The 19,258-nt window shown below is 39.6% G+C and overlaps 1 protein-coding gene across 1 annotated transcript in view; it reads right to left on the bottom strand.

Moving 5' to 3' along the window:
- The window catches only part of ofcc1 (orofacial cleft 1 candidate 1), a gene marked incomplete at both ends in the record, with an annotated part of 134,899 nt that overhangs the window by 96,433 nt on the left and 19,208 nt on the right, over positions 1 to 19,258 (bottom strand). Inside the window, 4 exons of the mRNA XM_080050600.1 lie at positions 420 to 503; positions 1,159 to 1,266; positions 4,733 to 4,939; positions 5,362 to 5,428. Coding sequence (XP_079906726.1) covers positions 420 to 503; positions 1,159 to 1,266; positions 4,733 to 4,939; positions 5,362 to 5,428 — 466 coding nt within the window. The remainder of the gene's footprint in view (positions 1 to 419; positions 504 to 1,158; positions 1,267 to 4,732; positions 4,940 to 5,361; positions 5,429 to 19,258) is intronic.

Raw genomic sequence — 19,258 nt, 5'->3', positions numbered from 1 at the left:
CCATTGTTATCACAGTGGTCACAGTGGTATCAAATAGTGAGTTTTGTATTCATGAATATATTACAATGGAAAGTGAAGGGGTTTTAAAGTGTGAAAATAAAATTACTGACATGATCTTAACCATCAACCATCAATTACACCTGTGACCCCATCTGGAAACATTTTCTTTTTAAGCATTTACACACACGATGATTTTAAATATCGATCACAAATGGATTAAATTCATTATGATATGTTATATATTATAGCATTATTATATGTCCCACAATGTCATGTTTAATGATTCGAAATAAAAGCAATGCAATTTGAAAGTGAAGTTACAGTTCTAAATAAAGTTGTAAACATTTGTATTCTTTGCTATTTTTATCAGGACCAACCAACCGAATACTTAACATTAAAACAGAGTACATAGTACATACCAGGTATATTTATGAAGGTATCATCCTCATCCAGCAATGCCGCCATTCTTTGATACAGCCTGTTTTCATCAGCATTCATTAATGCTGCAAGTCGAAACAATTATAAAATGAGTACGCCTTCAAAGGTGCTGGAAAAAATGACATGAATTTGTGTACTTCAAAATGACTTTCTACTTATCAGACAAGTCAATCTAAAGCACATCTTGACATGCAAACCAGAGATATTAGCTGTGGCTCGAGAGGGGGGAGAATCAAGTGTATGCAGACGGGTAATGAAATAGGAGCATTAACATGCCTGTTAGCCGGCCTGTCATCATTTGATGAGATTTGGTTTGGCGAATCCTTTGATATTACACGGCAGTGATATCCAAAAGATACAGGTGAAATGGCTTCTCCATTAATAGCCATGTTTCATTATAACATGCATATTACTTGGCTCCCAAGAGCTCCCTTCTAATAGGCCTACTCGAGGAGGGGGGCTGCAAACTATTGATGTGGCTCTGCGTGTGTCATTTGACAGGGGGAATGAAGAAAGCCACGGTGAAATGAAAACTGACCAATGATACGTGACCTTCATCAATGACAGTGAGTTGGATGGCCAATCTAGTGATGCCATCACTCGGTGTATTTACATAGACCCCCATTCTGCCGTCTCGCAAATGGCGGCCCCGCTCCCATTGATCTCTCTCACCTCACTTTAATGAACCGAGGAGAACTATTACGACGGAGAATGGCATACTTAATTCTAGCTCATCTTCGGCGCTGACCCCGGCCACCCTGCTATGCCTTGGGTCTGTCTGCTCCGCCGCTGCCGCCGGGTCAAAGTAATTTTGGTCACCTTCATTTCCTGTGGAAAGTGGGAGAGGAGAGAGAATGGGAGAATGGGAGGGGTGGGGGGTTGGGAGTTGGAGGTGGGGAAGGGGAAGGGAAGAGAGTAGTTGTACAGGTTCAGGTTAGTGGTTATTAGAAGCACATGAAGCGAAATGTTAATTTTGAAACCCACACTGTCGAAGGGGGCACGGGGCAGCGGCTGCTACCAGATAAGGCAGAGCCACGATGAGGCAGGGAGTACAGAGGCAGAGAGAGAGAGAGAGAGAGAGAGACAGAAAGACAGACAGACAGACAGACAGACAGACAGACAGACAGACAGACAGACAGACAGACAGACAGACAGACAGACAGACAGACAGAGAGAGAGAGAGAGCACTGGGGAAAGAGACTGGCGGGTCTCTCAGTGCACCTCTCCACGGCCCGCGGTGCTCTGGGGCCTAATTAGCATGCCGCGAAAGGTCACGGCAGGCAATCTCTTAAATACGACTGCCATATGTTTGCCGTGTTCAAAAGGAACTAATGAGAAAGTCTACAAGCTCAAAAGTACCTGGAATTTCAAAGACAATACCTTCTAAATACTCCCGGGTCAGCGGGCCTAGAGGACCGGGCAAGTTTGGAGGGGCAGATCCAAAGGAAAAATAACCCGAGCCCATGTCTCATTGACTTCTTATTAGCAATCACTGACCTATGGGTATCAAGTCTGCTCCACAGAGTTTATGGGAATCCGATAGCTCCGGGGTCTTTCTATTAAGGCTACACCCCCACCAAGCAGCTTTCTTAACCCCAAATCATTCTCATTACAGCCCTTGAATATTTCACTCCAATCTAAATTGCCTTACTTGTATTTCGCCGGTTGTGGGGGCAAGAAAAAATGCATGGTGCATTAAGTCATGTTATAAATTCCACACAAGGATCGCCTTCATAGAAGTTTGAGGGTATCGGAGCTTGGGACACATAAAAATGCGAGTCAGTGTTTGCATAGGAGCACCACTGGCCCACTGGGCCGCTGCCCGAAATAAGCTCACTGGGATTCCTTCGTACTCATTTGAAATATCTGCTTGAGATTTTATTCGCAATCGGACCTCACTTTAACTTGAAACAGTCAGACTGAAATACTTATTAAACAAGGAGCAGCCGCAACACTCCTCAACGGTGCCATAAATTGACAGTGAAATTCACATGTTAAGTCCCTTTACCTCGTAAACAGAGGGTTTGAACGATTCCTCTGCAAATAGCTCTGAGGTTATGAGACCCTTTTTTCAAAACACAAATTTGCATAATGGACGCAGCTTCACGGATCGCCCCTTGAATCATGTCTGCGATTTACCTAAATAGTCTGGCTGTCCTCCAGTTCATCTCTCTAATGAAACATTTCAATCCTCTCCTCTAACATGCACATCATCAATACCAGACACCTCTTGTCTCTCAGAGTGACTGTGAACAGAGAAAGGGGAGATAAGAAAAAGGAAATATTTTGTTAAAAGGCCAAATAGAAGTGTCACAAACATTGTAACATCTGCCTTTGCGATCTGCCAACGAGTCAAACACCCTAATGCACCCTAGGGTGCACCCTTATCTTGCGCTAGTGATTTATTGTTAGTGTTTGTTTATGTAAATCCTATATTCAGAGCAATCAACACAAACAAATTAAGTTATAAACCTGTATAACACATGTGTGATGTCTATAATGCCCATAGAATCATACATGTGATAAGAAGTGGACTTGTCACAGCCCTGTTATTGGCAAAAATTAGTCATTGTGACCATGTGGATATGAAATGTATTCCATTTTTCCTGAGTTCCTATATCAATAATCTACCATATGATTTGGTTCATTTTGTATGCTTTAAGGGTATATGGCAAGTGGCCTAATTAGCATTTCCAATTAATAGAACAAAAAGAAGGGGAGAAAAGCAACTTAACTCACTCTCTCTATCTTCAAAAGAATATCTATTTTATCCACTGAGAGATAGTGGATTTTGTTGTCCAAATAAAACGCATCTTCAAGAATTAGAGTTAGGGTAAGATTATTTTTTTTATCTGATGAACAGTATCCCTTTTTAATTACATGTTTTGGTGTAATCCAATGTACACTTTGCTAAATAAGAAATATTTTATTGTCTTTTTCAATTTTTATGAAAAAAGAAAATACTTTTTTTTAACAATAGTTCTGTTTTCAATCCAAAATAATAGTACATTCCTGTTATTATCATCCACTATCAACGTACAGTATAATCAAATTTGAGAGAACATATGATGTGTTTTATAACATTTCATGAAGTTTAATTGTATTCCTTATATGGACTGGGCCATTGTATGGTGGGTGGTAACAATTTAATGCAAAAGCTGCATTAAAAAGTATTTCCCATATGCTGGCTTTTTCTATGCAGGTTTTTCTCACATTATTTCAAAATGCCCAAGATAAATGTGGATAGAGGTCTACTTGATAAAGAAAAAAGTTTATAATAATTTTTCAAAGATGTAAAGAGGACTTTGAACAATCAGAAAATGCATCGCGTATTCCGATAGTTATGATTCTTGGACATAATGAAAAAACTTTCACTGTCAGTTATATGACATTGTTCTTTACACTGGACAGTATCCATGTTTTCATTGTTTCCCACCTTAAGAAACATGTGACATGAGGATAAAAACTAAAAACAAATAAACAAGATGATTATAGAAATCGGTAAATGCTTTTATAGTAGTTTAGAAAAACCATGATCTTCAGCAAATGGAAAGGATTTCTAAATGACTGGTATAGGTTTAGCTTTAGACTCCTATGTCTTCTACTGTATATGTTTATAGTCAATCTCAGAATATTTCTACACACCACGTTAAAGTGGAATCCTACCTCTTTTGCATAAAACATTGTGACAATAACTGATAATAATTACTAGCCATGAAAAAAAACACACACATTAAATCAAGAATCTAACATGTGACTCATGCCTGAGAAAATCTGGCACGCTCGCAACCTTGAACACATCCTAATTTACCATCCCATTCCTCAAGAGTTCTCCCTGACATACTGAATTATAAGGGGGCATATTCGTATGCCTGATTGGCCTTAAGCCGTGTTTCGGGGGCGTTGTGTGTGAGTACACCACACAGACTGCAGATCGGCTTGGTAGCGTATAGTAGCGTATGCAAATTGCGCTCTCTCCTATGACTCCAGCCCACCACAAGGCATGTAGCTGAGAGTGGGAGTCAAGGCTGATTGTGTCGAGGGGTACTTCTAGCTAGAGATAGAGAAAGAACACCCACTACTGTATAGCCTTCTCCAGCGGATGGAGAAGTTATACGAGGGCTGCTTGTTAGGACACGCTTGCTTTGGAATGCAGGGATCAAGCTCCCCCCCCCACCCCCCGAAATGGAGAGAGAGAGAGAGAGAGAGAGAGAAAGAAGGAGTGAGAGAAAGGTTAGATCAGGAACACATCTACTGTCAACAAATTTGAGGCTAATTAAGAATGAAGCTTCACCTCTTTCTTTGGCAGGGGCTCGCAGCTCCATTTTTTTGGGGTGAGCTGCAAGGGTGCTATCTGGCCTGTCACCTCCAATCTCTCTCTTCTGCAGCCCAACCGGAGGAATGGAAAGCTGGGTGCTTCCTCCTCCTCCTTCTCCTCCTCCTCCATCATCGTAAGCAGGGTTTTCTATGCCATCCACAGCAGCTCTCTCCTCCTCTCTCCCTGACAGAAATAAGCAGAAACATAAATACAAATTACAAACAATGACGTGAAGAAGGGAAAATACAACAGTTAGGTCAGAGTGACTCAGAAAGACGAAGCATATTTAATGACAACAATATATATATATTTTTTAATTGCTGATGATTTTCTCTCTGCCCCAAAATGTTCAGGCGCATCCTCCTCAAATGACACTAAAACACAATTAGGTTCAAATTAAATCTGAGTCTTGCGAAAGGAGGAGAGGGGAAAAAAAGGGGAGAAGAAGAAGAAGAAGACGAAGAAGAAGAAGAAGAAATGATTAAAATAATTACAAATTGCGCCCTGACAAGCAAGAGCAAAATTTAGCCCAAAGCCATTTGTCTGTAATTAGTTAATTAATCCTTACACAAATTATGAGCAATAACTCATCAAGCAGGACTCACCCATCAGAAATTCAGCCGACTTGGATTTCTTCTGCTTAGGTTGCTGCAGAGCCTTCTGCTGTAACTTCTGGAGGGAAATTGTTAAATGAATAAATTAGCTGCAGAATGAAGATCATCATTTATGATCCGCAACTAACGCAGTATTTTAAATATGGGACGACACTAAAATGTCATTTAATTTACATCGCCGCTAAAGGGGTCAAGCACTAATTGAACAACAGGAGTGGAAAAGAATTTAATCATAAATAGATAAGGAAAAAGTTGACATGAATGTGTAATGAAGGTCACATTAAAATACTTCCTCCTTTTTGCTTCTAGAATGAATGGGCAAAACAACAGTCTCTCCTGGAGAATTATGCTTTTTTTTTTTTTTTTTTTTCACAGGCTGCATGAGAGTGCAGACTCGGTGTGCAAATGAGTATGGTAATCCAGGCACACTCCTCATTACTTCCATTCACGTGAACTCAACCTAAAAAGTCTCGGAAGGAGGGAGAGGGAAATGGTCTTTAAATAACACCGTGCCAGGTCCCTTGTAATTTGTTAAGCTTGGGATCATTTTCAAAACCGTAATTTCATTGTAGGGTTCACGCATGAGGCAATGATAAATACATGTCAAATGAATGTCCATCTATCTATTTATCTATCTATCTATCTATCTATCTATCTATCTATCTATCTATCTATCTATCTATCTATCTATCTATCTATCTATCTATCTATCTATCTATCTATCTATCTATCTATCTATCTATCTATCTATCTATCTATCTATCTATCTATCTATCTATCTATCTATCTATCTATCTATCTATCTATCTATCTATCTATCTATCTATCTATCTATCTATCTATCTATCTATCTATCTATCTATCTATCTATCACATGCTAAGTCAACAACATTTCTACTAGGGTTGTAGGTGGTCTACATTGGCCTGGTATGGGAAAAAAGGAGGAATGTAGGAAAGCAAGCATGGGTTCCTTTGAAATCAAGAGTATGTGGAACAAACTCGGCAGTCCCACATTTCTCTCATTTCTGCGGACAAGCAGAACAATAAGAAAGCCGACGTAAAAAGGCATAAGTAGTTGTTTTCGTTATGGATATGTTTACATAAGAATGCGCCATACAAAAGGGCTCAGTTGCTCAAAGCGTATGGAGCTTTTTAAGCATCATTTTATGCAGATTTTGATGATGAACGGTGCTCATGCCCATGAACAGCATGTATTTGTATACAATATTTAATTTCAAAGGCAAAATCAAGGGGCAGAATGAGTGGGGGGTGCTTATTTCAACTCTAAATGACAGAGCAATTAAAATAGAGAAGGACTACTTCCAGACCAATCTGGTACGAGGAGTTTTTGTAAATCTGTTTTTACATTCAACAAGCCCTACAGCAAGACATTCATTTATACCACTGAGATTAATGCTTATCTAATTGTAACTTATTTAAAAACCATTTTCTTTTTCGACTGGGTACCAATCAGTTTGTCGGGGGTTTCACATACTGTGGAATAAGAGACGGGCAAATTCAGCATCAGTGGTGGCTGTCTCCCTGTTTTTTATTGTATTTTATTTTCTCCCCCCCCCCCACCTTTCATTATAAACTTTACACACCTTTCAGCAAGACCAATGTTGCTTGGTTGCATATGCAAATTGAGAAGCTCCCTGAAACAATTATGGGAAAATGAATCAGTTAATTTTCCTAATAAAAAAAATTGCACTCTATCTACAGTTTGCTTTGTATTAAACCAGGGCCAGTTTAACAACATTGTGTTGTAAACTAAAGCAGCAGTTTAAATAAGCTATATGGCTTTTGCATTCATTATATGGTGTTAAAACTTTGATGGTTATTGGAACCTCACGGCCAATCCCTTAAACCTTAATGAATACATTTGAAATAATATACCTCTATAGTCAATGCTATGTTTAATTGATACGGACATGTTTTTTTTCATCCTGAAACAACACTGTGAAAGTTATTTTGTTGGAACATATATATTTCTGTTGCATGGTAATTAATAATCAAATTATTGTAATATTTTTTTCAAATGATTGTTTTTGCCCTCAGGGCTAAAGGCACTTTAGAGAGATGAGCCAAAATTAAAAGAGAAGTCACATTAAGTTTTATCTTTAGCTATTCAAGTGTATTGTGTTTATCACCCTAATTACTGCACAGAATAATCTAGGATACCATCATTGACACTGCAATGTAACACCACGTCATTAAATGTCTTGTTGAGTTTTTCTTTCTTTACATTTTTTATTGTCCCTTTATTTTTTTTCTTTATGTGGTTTCCATATCCGTTCATTCTCGTTGGCCTCTGGGCACTGTTTTGTTTTGGTCCTAACAGTGCCCGTGTGTCTCACTATGCAAAGTAAATTAGCTCCATGTCCTGCAAATGTCAATAAGTCCTCTGATTACTATGAATGCCTTCTTGCCTTTTGTTGAGTCGGAGTGAGAAACAATCGCAAGTAAACACACAATGGGAAAGCCGCACACAGAAGCAGTATAGAACATATACCCCAGGCCTAAAGCTTTGGGTCATTGTCACTAAAAATCTAATCCACACTGCCCCGTGTGAGCCCCTCTGTCTTGAAAGAAATGCCTGGTTCTCATCTTTCTCCCTAGACCCCACTGACATTGACAGCATGCTCCTTGTAATACAAGGACAGTTGTTTAATGTGCCATAACCGGATGGAACATCATATGTTGCATTTCCAAAACGATAAACAACTATTCAATCCTAAGGGGGGAAAAAGTATCATAGAGGGTGATGATATAAACCAAAGTGGATTTGTGGAGGTATGGTATGGGTGCCCAAGACTAAACTTCAATGAGAACTGTCATAGCAGCAGTGTAAAAACTGGGCCCAGTGCAGACCTAATCCTTTTTTTGTTTAATAATTTGCCCTGTCACATTGCACATAAATATGTAAAATCTATGGTGCTGCTGCATTACAATCACACGCCAAGAAATGTGGGTTTAGTACAACCTACATATACAGTAGCACACTCTGCTGTCATCCGAAGGCATGTGTACAGGCCCATCAAACCATCCTCCTCTCTCTTCATTTCACCGTGAAGCAGACAAAATGCTTACATCGCAGTCGACGTGAGAAAAAGAAAATCATTTGTAACTGGTGACAAAAAAAAGCAACATCCATGACTTTTTTTATTCCTTTCCTTCCTTCCTTCCTTTCTTTTTTTTTAAATGTGATTGTTGTCAAAAGGAATTGAGCACAACAATGCCTTGTTCAGTTCTTGTTGCATTCAAAGGCATAGCTAGAAGGGCTTGGGGAAGACCGCTCGCTGCTAGGGGCTGGTGGGCACAGACCAGCTAGAAAGTGAATTTTGCATACTGTACGGATCATCGCCCAGTTCAGCCCAGTCACATTGAATCTGCCATCAACCAATTGTGCTTCATGAAACCGTCAACCCTCATTTACGTCTTGCCTGTTTTCTTTCCCCACGCAGCTGTAAACAAGAGCCCCGGCTTTGAGCTTGTCTTCCTCTTCTGTCCCTGTGTGTGCGCTCGCTGCTTGCCAGGGGAGAATAGAGAGCAAAAAACCTTGTCTTCACACAGCTACTTAAAGCTCCCATTCACAGGCAAGTGCCCTGTGTCCAGGCATGGCAAAGTCAGGGATGAGTGTTTCTTGCAAATGACAAGAGTTTTGAGAGCTTTTCATATAGATCCCTTACACATATTTTGTCTATTACTTGAGCCAAATATTGAGTTAAAAATCCATCACATTAGGTTGGTTCTTGTTCTCAAGCTATTGCACTGGTAGGTTCCATGTTGGAATTGATCATAATTTGAACGTGGTACCAAATTAAATCATGTCTTTTAAATATATAAATACAGTATGTGTGGATGCATGACATAATAGGTTGTGATAAAATGATAAAACATAATGATAATCATAGATGAGACCGAATGCCTTGTTTTCATTTTTATGAAGGCCCTTTGTTTATCTATCAACATAAAAAAAGAATGGCCATATCGATATAATGTCAGAAGATTAATGAACACATCTACAAAGCATTTTGATTTAAATGACTAAAGATAAGGTTAGCATTTTGTTTCAAAGGCATACAAATCCAATTCTCCCCCCTCAAATGTGAAACCATCTGAATTCACAGAGCAGCAGCCTCATATGTGCGCGGTAATTGTGACCCACCAAACAGTTTCTTATTAAACAACAACCGCGTCAGTTGGTGTAGACCGAAAACATAATTAGTATTCAGGCTTAATTAATCTACGCTGGCCCCCTTTAAGTGAATTAGTCAATTATTTATGCATGTATGCTCCTTTGATGCTAACAGATTATGTATGTTGCTGAAAAAAAGAAAAAAAAACCTTGAAAAATGACTTTGAAAAACTTTCCACCATAAAATGTCACTATACAAGCTTTTCCACCGACATAGAAAATATCAGTGGGGAACATAAAAGTCCTTACTGGACTAAATGGGCGAAAACAGCTACAAATTCTCATTACTGCCAAATCACCACGCCAGATATCTTCTGAGACCGGGCAAGGAAAAAAAAAACATTGCAATCTATTGTCCGCAATGCAGAGCAAAAGGCCAAAAGTAAATCTGCCAAAATATGTCCTTTTTTTTGTGTGCGCCCTAATCCTGGGAATGGGGGAAATCTTAACACAGGTCGGATCAAGGTCTTTTCCCAGGATCATGGGAACTCATTGGGATTTTTCAAAAAGAGCCTTTTTGTTTTTTACCCTTGAGAAGCGGGCGCTGGCCTCTGCACCCCTCAAACCCCCATTGAGGCAGCAGGAGAGGAATGCAAAATGTCAATGGTCAGGCTATGCAGCAGCACCTTCAGAGAGAGAGAGAGAGAGAGAGAGAGAGAGAGAGAGAGAGACACTGAGGTACAAGCTATAGGCCTGACCTCTCTGTGCTGGGCTGTACGCTGCTATGAGGGGCTAGTAAAGTAAAAACTCTACTCACACTGCTGAAGCTGTCCATCTCCACACACTGCAATCACAGGCCGACCCCGATCTCTGAACAATGTATGTTATGCCTGCAAAACACAAAGTGTGAAAATACTGTGAGGAGCGTGTCCAAACAAATGAGATACATTCTAATAGTCCTATGGCTCCCAAGAATCTGAACTGCACGTGAGGAGAATCTTGTTTACTTTAAATGTTGCCTCATAATTTAAAGTTTGTTGATGCTATTAGAGCTCTCTTAATAGCAAACCGTGCAGCCCCAAAATCCCTCATTCCACGCCGCGTTACACTATCTCCCTCTCTCTCTCTCTCTCTCTCTCTCTCTCTCTCTCTCCTGCTTGTGTGTTTAAAAAGTGTTATCTCTGCAATGCATCTGGCGGAATGAAAAGGGACAATAAACACCATTTATTATCACAGATAACTAATTATTTGCCCCTGATTATTCAAATAGTTTATTCATTTACATCTGACACAATATCATTTGGTTATTTTTATCATCTGTTTTTTTTTTCCTCCTTTGGTAATTCACATGGCTTGCACAAGTTTCTGCTGAAATAGCAAAACAAACCCCAGGCAAAATGTGAAAGATTATCCCATACCATGCGAGCTAGGATGAAATGCTATACTTTTTCTCACTGAACACTGCTCCACTGGGTGTGATTGAAAAACATGTAAAGCTATTGAATCTGTGGTTTGTATATGTGAGGGGAAAATGAGTGTTGTAACAAGTGGGCCAGTGTTTTTGTAATTGTTTCAAATTACACTCGGGCGTAATAACTCAGTGAAAGCGGAGCCAGTGTGCGGTCCGTACACATTAACTAGGCAAAGACCACAGGATATCCACGCACCTTATCGCGGCCTCGAAAAATAAATAAAAAACTTGATTGTGTAAACAACCGTGGAGACTCAAGCTCTTCAGCTGTATTTACAGCCGGACCTATTTTTGACTAACGGTGCTTATCACTCTCGACACAAAGAAGAAGGGTAATACTTTTAGATAAGAACGTATAGTTTGGAGCATTTCCTCTACATGTATATTTTACTGAATTAAAGACACGCTAACATACCTGTTTATAATTTGCTGAACTGTTTCTTTGGGTTACTAATAAAGCTGTGTGTGCGTACATGTGTGTGTGTGTGTGTGTGTGTGTGTGTGTGTGTGTGTGTGTGTGTGTGTGTGTGTGTGTGTGTTTTAATCAGGCTATAAAAGTGCAATTCTGTGAGAAGAATAATTAGTTGTTAAAACTGCACGCCCCCTGCCAAACACTGGCTCCTTAACCAATGAGATTGCCAACAACATTGTAAACCACAGACAAGGCTGACTCACTTTTCTGCTTGAGGTCCAGGCTTTTGGTTGAAAGTCATGTGGAAGTAAATTACAGCACGAGCATCATAGCCCTAAAATCCTACACACTATTACTGTATGTATATGCTGGAGTATCAGTCAAAATACAGCTGTGAGTTCACTGCTGTGTTAAATTATGTTGTGTGCATTACTTAACAATACACCCATGCACACACACACACACACACACACACACACACACACACACACACACACACACTGCCAACACCAGCCAGCATGCAGCTTAATTATCTATACAGGGTTTCCCTTGCTTTTGACCCGCACACCAAAGCACCGTTTCCTCGTTTATTCACAGCAACATGTCTGGGGAAAAGCAGCTCTGGTCAAAGTTTAACAGCAGAAATACAAAACTGCTGTCAAATGATAAAGCTTTTTTGAATTTTTCGAGAGATGCCCCTCCGTGAATCTTTATAGACAGTCTTTTTTTGCATGAACCAGTGTTCTGATGTTTTCAAAATGATGCAGATTTTTGTTTTTGTACAGTACTTTCTTTCTTCACTCAATCTATGGCATCTTGGCCCTCCTGTCAGACCCTCCAAATCCCATGATCCTTTTAGCTTTGGAATGTTGTGTAGTTTGCATTAATTAAACAATGCGTGTAGTGATTGAGAGAGAGTTGTTATCCGTCATCCAAGAAGTCTACAAATAATCAGCGCAAAGGAAATGTGTACCGGTACCTTCATGTTCCTCTAAAATGACACAATACTTTATTTGACCTGTAACACTTTTTTTTTCTCCCTGTTCCTGTCCTGCCCTGAGAATGACCATCTCCTCTGTCATCTGTCCAGCTAAGCTCAATCAAGCCTTAATCCACGATGACAGTGGGGGTCTGTGTTGCTCCGGACAAGGCACTTCCCCTATACTATGGCATAGTGCGACCTGAAATCTTCGCTTGACATTCTTCTTCTGTTCACGGACATGGATAAAGGGGTTGTAATTCTATAGTCACCGAGGGACAGGGCACCGTGCACCAAATAATATGTTATTGGCTTGCGGACACACAGGCCTTTTTCTTACTGTCTGAAAACAGCCAGTCTCCCTCAAGACATAAAGTTCACACAGCCGACAGTAAGGGTATAAAAAAAAGGGCAATGGAGACGTTTTGCATGCATATTTACTCTAAATGTACTCTTTGCACTTTAAAAGTGTACTTACAAAGGCATATATCTGCAGTGCACTGTGAACGGTAGAGTATATTTGAGTGAATTCATGCAAATCTACTGTATTTTATTCATGGAGATGATATACGTTTTTGTCAATGGCTCTTGTTCAGGTACATTTCAAGCAGGTTAACGCCTTTCTAAGTACACTTTTGATGACCGTGTGTCATTTGATATCACAGGGTTACAAACCAGATCCATTGCAAATCACCGGCACATTATATTAGTAACTGTATACATGCATATTGTTTTTGTTTAGGATTAAGAGATACGTTACCTTGTGAGGCCCAAATTCTTCCTCTTCATGGTCACGCTCAGCTGCACCTCAGTCGTCAAGGTGATGGTGACGCGGGTATAACAACACACATACACACACACGCACATGCAGACACACACGCACATGCAGACACACACACACACACACACACACACACACACAGACACACACACACACACACACACGCACACACATATACACACACACACACACACACACACACATACAGTCTCAGGTAACCTCCTCATGTTCACTTTCACTGACTGAAACTAAAGGCACAGGAGAAAGTTGGAATTCAATTAAATACTTTTTAAATGTAAAAACAAAACACAGATCTAAGGTTTCTAGCTGATTAGATATACTCTATGCAAAATGGGAAAATTTACTTGAATGAAGAAAAGTAGGAAGTAAGTAGTAGGAAGGAGAAATATCCACCAATACAGTCTAATGCATGCAGTACCAAAACTGTAACCGTTGAGTTGAAACCAAGATAAAGTTTCAACTGAGTCTCGCCTACCGGATGGTGTCACAGTTTGTGTTTTAAATTGTGTTACATTATTAATGTGGAGTGTGGCATGGAGCTCCTTTAAAAAGAGACATTCACCTATTGTTTAGCCAGAGAGGTTACTGCTAAAAGCAGGCTGCTTTGTCACCTTTCAGCGGCGATTACAATGCAACTAAAGATAAAGTACTCACCCTGCTTTGTAAACATCCATTATGTAGTATATGCCAATTCACCCAAAAGTTCCCCCTCATGCATTATTTAGAGGGGACTGAAGACAAACGTATTTCGCAGCTAAAAACAACCCCAGCAAGCTTTACAGCTGCTGTAAAAGAATAGGTAGAAAAGGGATTGGCCAGCGCACATTTTGTGTATTTGTAAGGCATATTAACACTCATGTCCCCCTTAGATCATGAACAGCTAATGCTTCCCTTAAAAACAAACAGCCAGACTGTGCTTCATCCATGACTGCAAAGCCATCAGGCCATTGGTGGCCTTTTCAACCGACGAAGAAAGATTGCTTATATGGGTAGCAGCAGTGAATAATCCTCGTTTGTTTTGCAAATATGGAGTCAATGTTGGGGTTTTGTCGGGAAATGTATGATTGGTCCTGTGAGCTATGTAATCTTTGGTTGAAGTGACCCACAATGTGACAACCTCTCCTTGATTATCCCACAATGCAGCTGGACACAATCAGGGAGTTAACAAGGCACACTAATACATCATTAATGCACATTCGGATCAATACAGCTCACGCAAAGGGGGGATCTTTACAGCACATACATTACGAACCACTAAACTTATTATTTTTTTTTGCTCATTAAGCTGGTTTGAATGTGATCTAAATAAGATGCCCAGCGATTTGAACCCCCATTACCTGGCTAAGCTGTCGTTGATCGTTTATGCGATTAAATATAGACTTAAATCTCTCGTCTTATCCAATTAATTCTGGGTGCAGGCATGAGAGTGGCTAATGATGTTATCTTTCCTAATTAACCTGTATAGGGATTCAACTCCAGGACAGGGGATTGTTCATCCTCCATCCAAGTGTTCATTATTATCATTACAATCATTATCATAAAGGGGGCTAACTTATGATGTTGGCCATTCCATCACCATTAATCTAGATTGAGTCCTTTTTTTTCCCCTTTTTTTTCTTTTCAGGGAGGGGCGGATCCTTTGGGGTCATTTTTAATTATCACTAAAAGGATGGGAATTCTGGCAACGCTGAAGAAGTTCAGTTGTGGTCACAGCAATCACTGGAATCCCAATGGGTCCACAGTTACGCAGAATGTGATTGGACTACTATATGACCGAGGGGACATTTGTGATGTTGCTGCTGTTGATAGAGGCCCTGCACGCATCCTGCTGCACACTGCTAAAGTCTCCTCACACTGTTCTGTAGTGGTTTCCCATTGAATGCGGGCTTCAACCTATTAACACAGCAGACTTGGAGCGGATCAATAGCCCTCATCGGGCCATGTGTCATTAGTTAATCGGATATTGATGAGGGTATTGACACGCACCTAATTAATCTCAGGCCCAGTGCCGGCTTTCATATGTTTCCTTAATTATGCAATTCATCTCAGTCCTCACAACATCAGCAGGCTGCCGCTCCCTGTTTGACAGTGAGTAAAAGTTAGCTGTCAAGTCTCACTGTTGCATTTTGTTTTTCTTTCTTTCTTTCTTTCTTTCTTTCTTTCTTTCTTTCTTTCCTCTTTTTGAACTGTAACATACCAAAGCAGCAGTAAAGGTAACATGCATGTTAAGCGTGTTAACTGCTAAATTTGAGCTGTGACATTTGCATTTATTTTGCGTGTCAAAGCAATCTTCTTCTGAGTGTTTGACACAAATTACTTTAAATATTTTAATTTTATTTTGTGGAGTCACAAATTGCACCAACATAACAGATGCATATGGTGTAATTAGAAAATAATACACTCATGCTAAGAATAGGAACACTTTCAATTTCCCAACACCAATACAAGTAAATAAACATTTGTAATACATTATTAAACCCTGCATAACACTTTTTATTTTGCATTTAATAGAATGACAGAGTTGAGCGTTTACACAAAGTCTCTCCTATGTCCATGTTTACTTGGCTGCTATGATCAAACATCTCTCTACAATCCCCTGACCCTCTTGTAGTGCAAAGTGTATATGTAAACAACAAACATTTAGGTTCTTTTGAAGTACACATGCATATGTATCCCTGTGTCTATACTGTATGCTATTTGCTATCTGAGCTCATATCTGTGTGCTTTGTGTGCACCAGCATGTGTTTGTGTGTTGACGCATACAGGCCTGATCAATAGAGCTGTACGCATTAGCGCGCTGGTGTACTGATGAGAGAGCACCTGAAGGTGACCCTGACTACTGGCATCACCACAGGGCTCCAATAAGCCGCCGCTATGCAAACCACAAATCCCCAACTTTTAGCCTGCTGCTGTTGGTTTGATTATTGTTTATAGATACAGCCGAGAATTAAAGCATGGCCCGCAGGCAGCATAATTATTTACAGCTGAAAACTCATATCATTACCAGCATGCTCCTAATTGCCAGAAGTAATATCAATGTTAGTTGATTAAGTGTTTTTTTTTTCATCTTCAGTCTCCGTAATGTGCAAGATATTGTTTTTTGTTTTTTTTCCCCTCAGCATATGGGGTGACGGTTTATCTCAATACAGCTGTTCATCTGGCTTGACTTCTATTTTTTCTTTCTTCTTTTTTTTTCCTCTCCACGTTCATTCCAAAATACAATATTTGCCGTATCTTCAGAGGGTAGCCATCGATTGCTCCACTTTTTGTAGTTTTGCTCGCAAGGTCAAAGAAAACACAGGAGATTCATCCTTCATTGCTCAAAAAAATTATTTATCTCTGTAAAGATTTTTTTTTCCCTAAATAGATACACATGTGACTTACTTATAGCGGGTTTTTTTTACTCGAGTTGATGTCAGAGCTGAAAGAGAAAGGGCCAGTGGGCTGTGAGGGTAACTTTAATTCACAATCAAATGATTAATTAAAACAAATGTTTATTTGGCCTGGACCTCCCTCCCACTGCTATGAGCGTGTCAAAATATTTCATGCTGTATTTTACTGCGGCAAGAAAGATGAAGCTATTAATAACACCTCCCGTGAAGGGGAAAATACATAAACCTTGAAGGCTACTTTATTATTCACATGTAGATTACTCAAACACCAATGTGGCGCAGCAGCACTACAATACTATTTCTTAGACCCAAGCAAAGAAAATCCCAGTGAGTATATGTTACATTTTAAAATTCCATTTCAAAGGGGCGGAGGTCAAACAGATCTTACAGTCAGTCTTTGTCAGCTCACCTGCGTAACAAAATATGTCATGGCATTTTGAAGATTCTCTTTCTCGCTATTTACACATCATTTAAACTATTGCTGATATAGCAACATCAATTGGGTTGCTTCCGTTTACACAAGAAACAAACTGAAATAGTGCACACCATTATGTATTTCAGTATGGTAAAGAAAGGTTAGTGTGGGTTCTGCCGCTAAACCACTACATGTACATGTCAAGCAATGTATGTCTTTCTTTTTATTTTGGACTTCAATGGTTTCCAATCGGGAGACAGTGTATCATTTTAGTCAGACTTTTTGGGTTCTCCACTTCTGAAGCTATTTCTGTCATACTGGCTCTCTGCTTTCTCTTCGACCACAGAGTTCATGCTGCCTCCTAACAGTGGGAGTGAGTGATATTTTAATAAAAAGCATTGTATGTGTGAAGCCTCAACTTTGCTTCAATCAAATTGGGGAGCAAAAGGCCGTGGCAGTGAGCTTGCCTCGCAAGATACAGCATAAGTAATACGTAGAGGGAGAGTCAAAGAATGCGATGCTTTTACAATTTTAAAATTTCCATAATGTCCTTTGAATGCATCATATCGTGAGGGGAGAGAGAAAAAAAGTGATGTGACGTGGCCCCAAAAGAGTGTGTCTATAAGGCAGTTAACAATCACAGGAATCCATCATACATAGGCTACGCGTCTAGAGTTGAAATTGTGCAGAGGAGTGGAATAATTTTTAAAAGGGCAACTCAAATAGTGATTAAAAGTGAGCCTAGGGTCATCATTAGGGCATGATCTCAGATAAATTGAGAGAAAAAGGGTGGGGGAGAGGGGTGTTTGAGAAGCATCTTGCTGACCAACAATGGGGAACCTCGCATGCAAGTGACTCCTCCATGACAAGGATTTATTGTGCGCCTTATTGTGACAGCCACTGAATCTGCTCCCCCTTTCGATGAGCACACTGTCTCGGAGTTCACGCATAGAACGCTTGAGGAAAACAGACAATTGTCGGAATGAAAATATGTGCTATTCTTCCTTTCTTTCTTTGTCATTCAATCTGAGATGCAGTGATGTCATTGCAAAAGCCAAGGTCTTGTGGTCCCTTTTTTTTAAAGATCACGTGGCCATGGGCGGTGGCGTGTCAGTGGCTCAAAGGGGTCGGTATGCATGAGAATTTTGACATGGAATACAGTCGGAGACATTAAGCTACAAGAGCAGACTGATGAGTTTTTACTCGGTCTATTGCAAGATAGCACACGTTGATGACTCACACGATAAATGACAAGAAATATGTCGAACTGGGTGAAATTGATGCCAATGTTGATGCTTTGTTAATCTCATCTATTGATTTATACTGTAGTAATCCTTAATGTAAATCTTATATTTATAAATATTTATCTTACTTGGACTGCTCAAACATGACAAAAGAAACCATGTTATCCAACTTGAGTTTACAGAGAATAAAATAAAGACGACACACTGTTGGAAATCGTTACGTCTTTCGGATAAGACTGATGGTATATATGCAAGGAGATTTGCATCTGCTGTTTCTCTACTTTTAAAAAAAACAATTTAATATTGAAGTAGCTGGCAAGCCCATTTAATTCAATAGTTTTCAGCGCTGTTCATCTGTTTTGACTTGACAATGAAGCCTGTGTTTCTCATGCCTGTCATTTGCTGAGAAGCAGGGTGATTATTGGCGCCCCTAACTGCTTAACAGTTTGAATTCCCTAGACGTGGTGTAACGACACTTTCAATTGTTACTGTAATAGTGGCTAGTAGTTGGAAAAATGTCTGACTGTCTTTGAAATGGCGTGGTAGTTCTCGAAGGTCATATACATTTTTCGTAATTTGGCGTGACCAGTTACCAAATGAGACGATGATGACAGTGTTTAAAAAAAAATAAAAACTTAAATAATGATATTATCTTTTATTTAGTTTCTGAAAATGTGAAATGTTTTATCAAAAGCACAAATCACAGCTGTAGTAGCAAGTTTAAAAATGTTGACTCTTAGTAACAAAACAATGGAGCCATATCAAAAATTAATTCAAAATGTTACCGGAATCTGTAACTGAATTAATATACGCTGCAGATTATATTGTGATTTTTGTTTAATAAAGCTTAATTTTGGTTTATTAGCAACTTGCAACTTGCTCTTCATCTAACATTTACCGTCTAATATTCAAAAGATATGTTTTAAAGTAGATTTCTGTATACATTAACTTGCATTGAGTTTCATGCTATCCGAAAGCCGCTAAAGTGCTCCAACTGTCTGTCACATAACAGCGTCCTTGTAAGAAAAAAAAATG

The sequence above is a fragment of the Ammodytes marinus genome, assembly GCF_949987685.1.
Source record: "Ammodytes marinus genome assembly, chromosome: 21".
Taxonomy (NCBI): Eukaryota; Metazoa; Chordata; class Actinopteri; order Uranoscopiformes; family Ammodytidae; genus Ammodytes; species Ammodytes marinus.
Note: the sequence above shows the minus strand (reverse complement) of the source record. Positions and strands in the feature narration are given on the sequence as shown.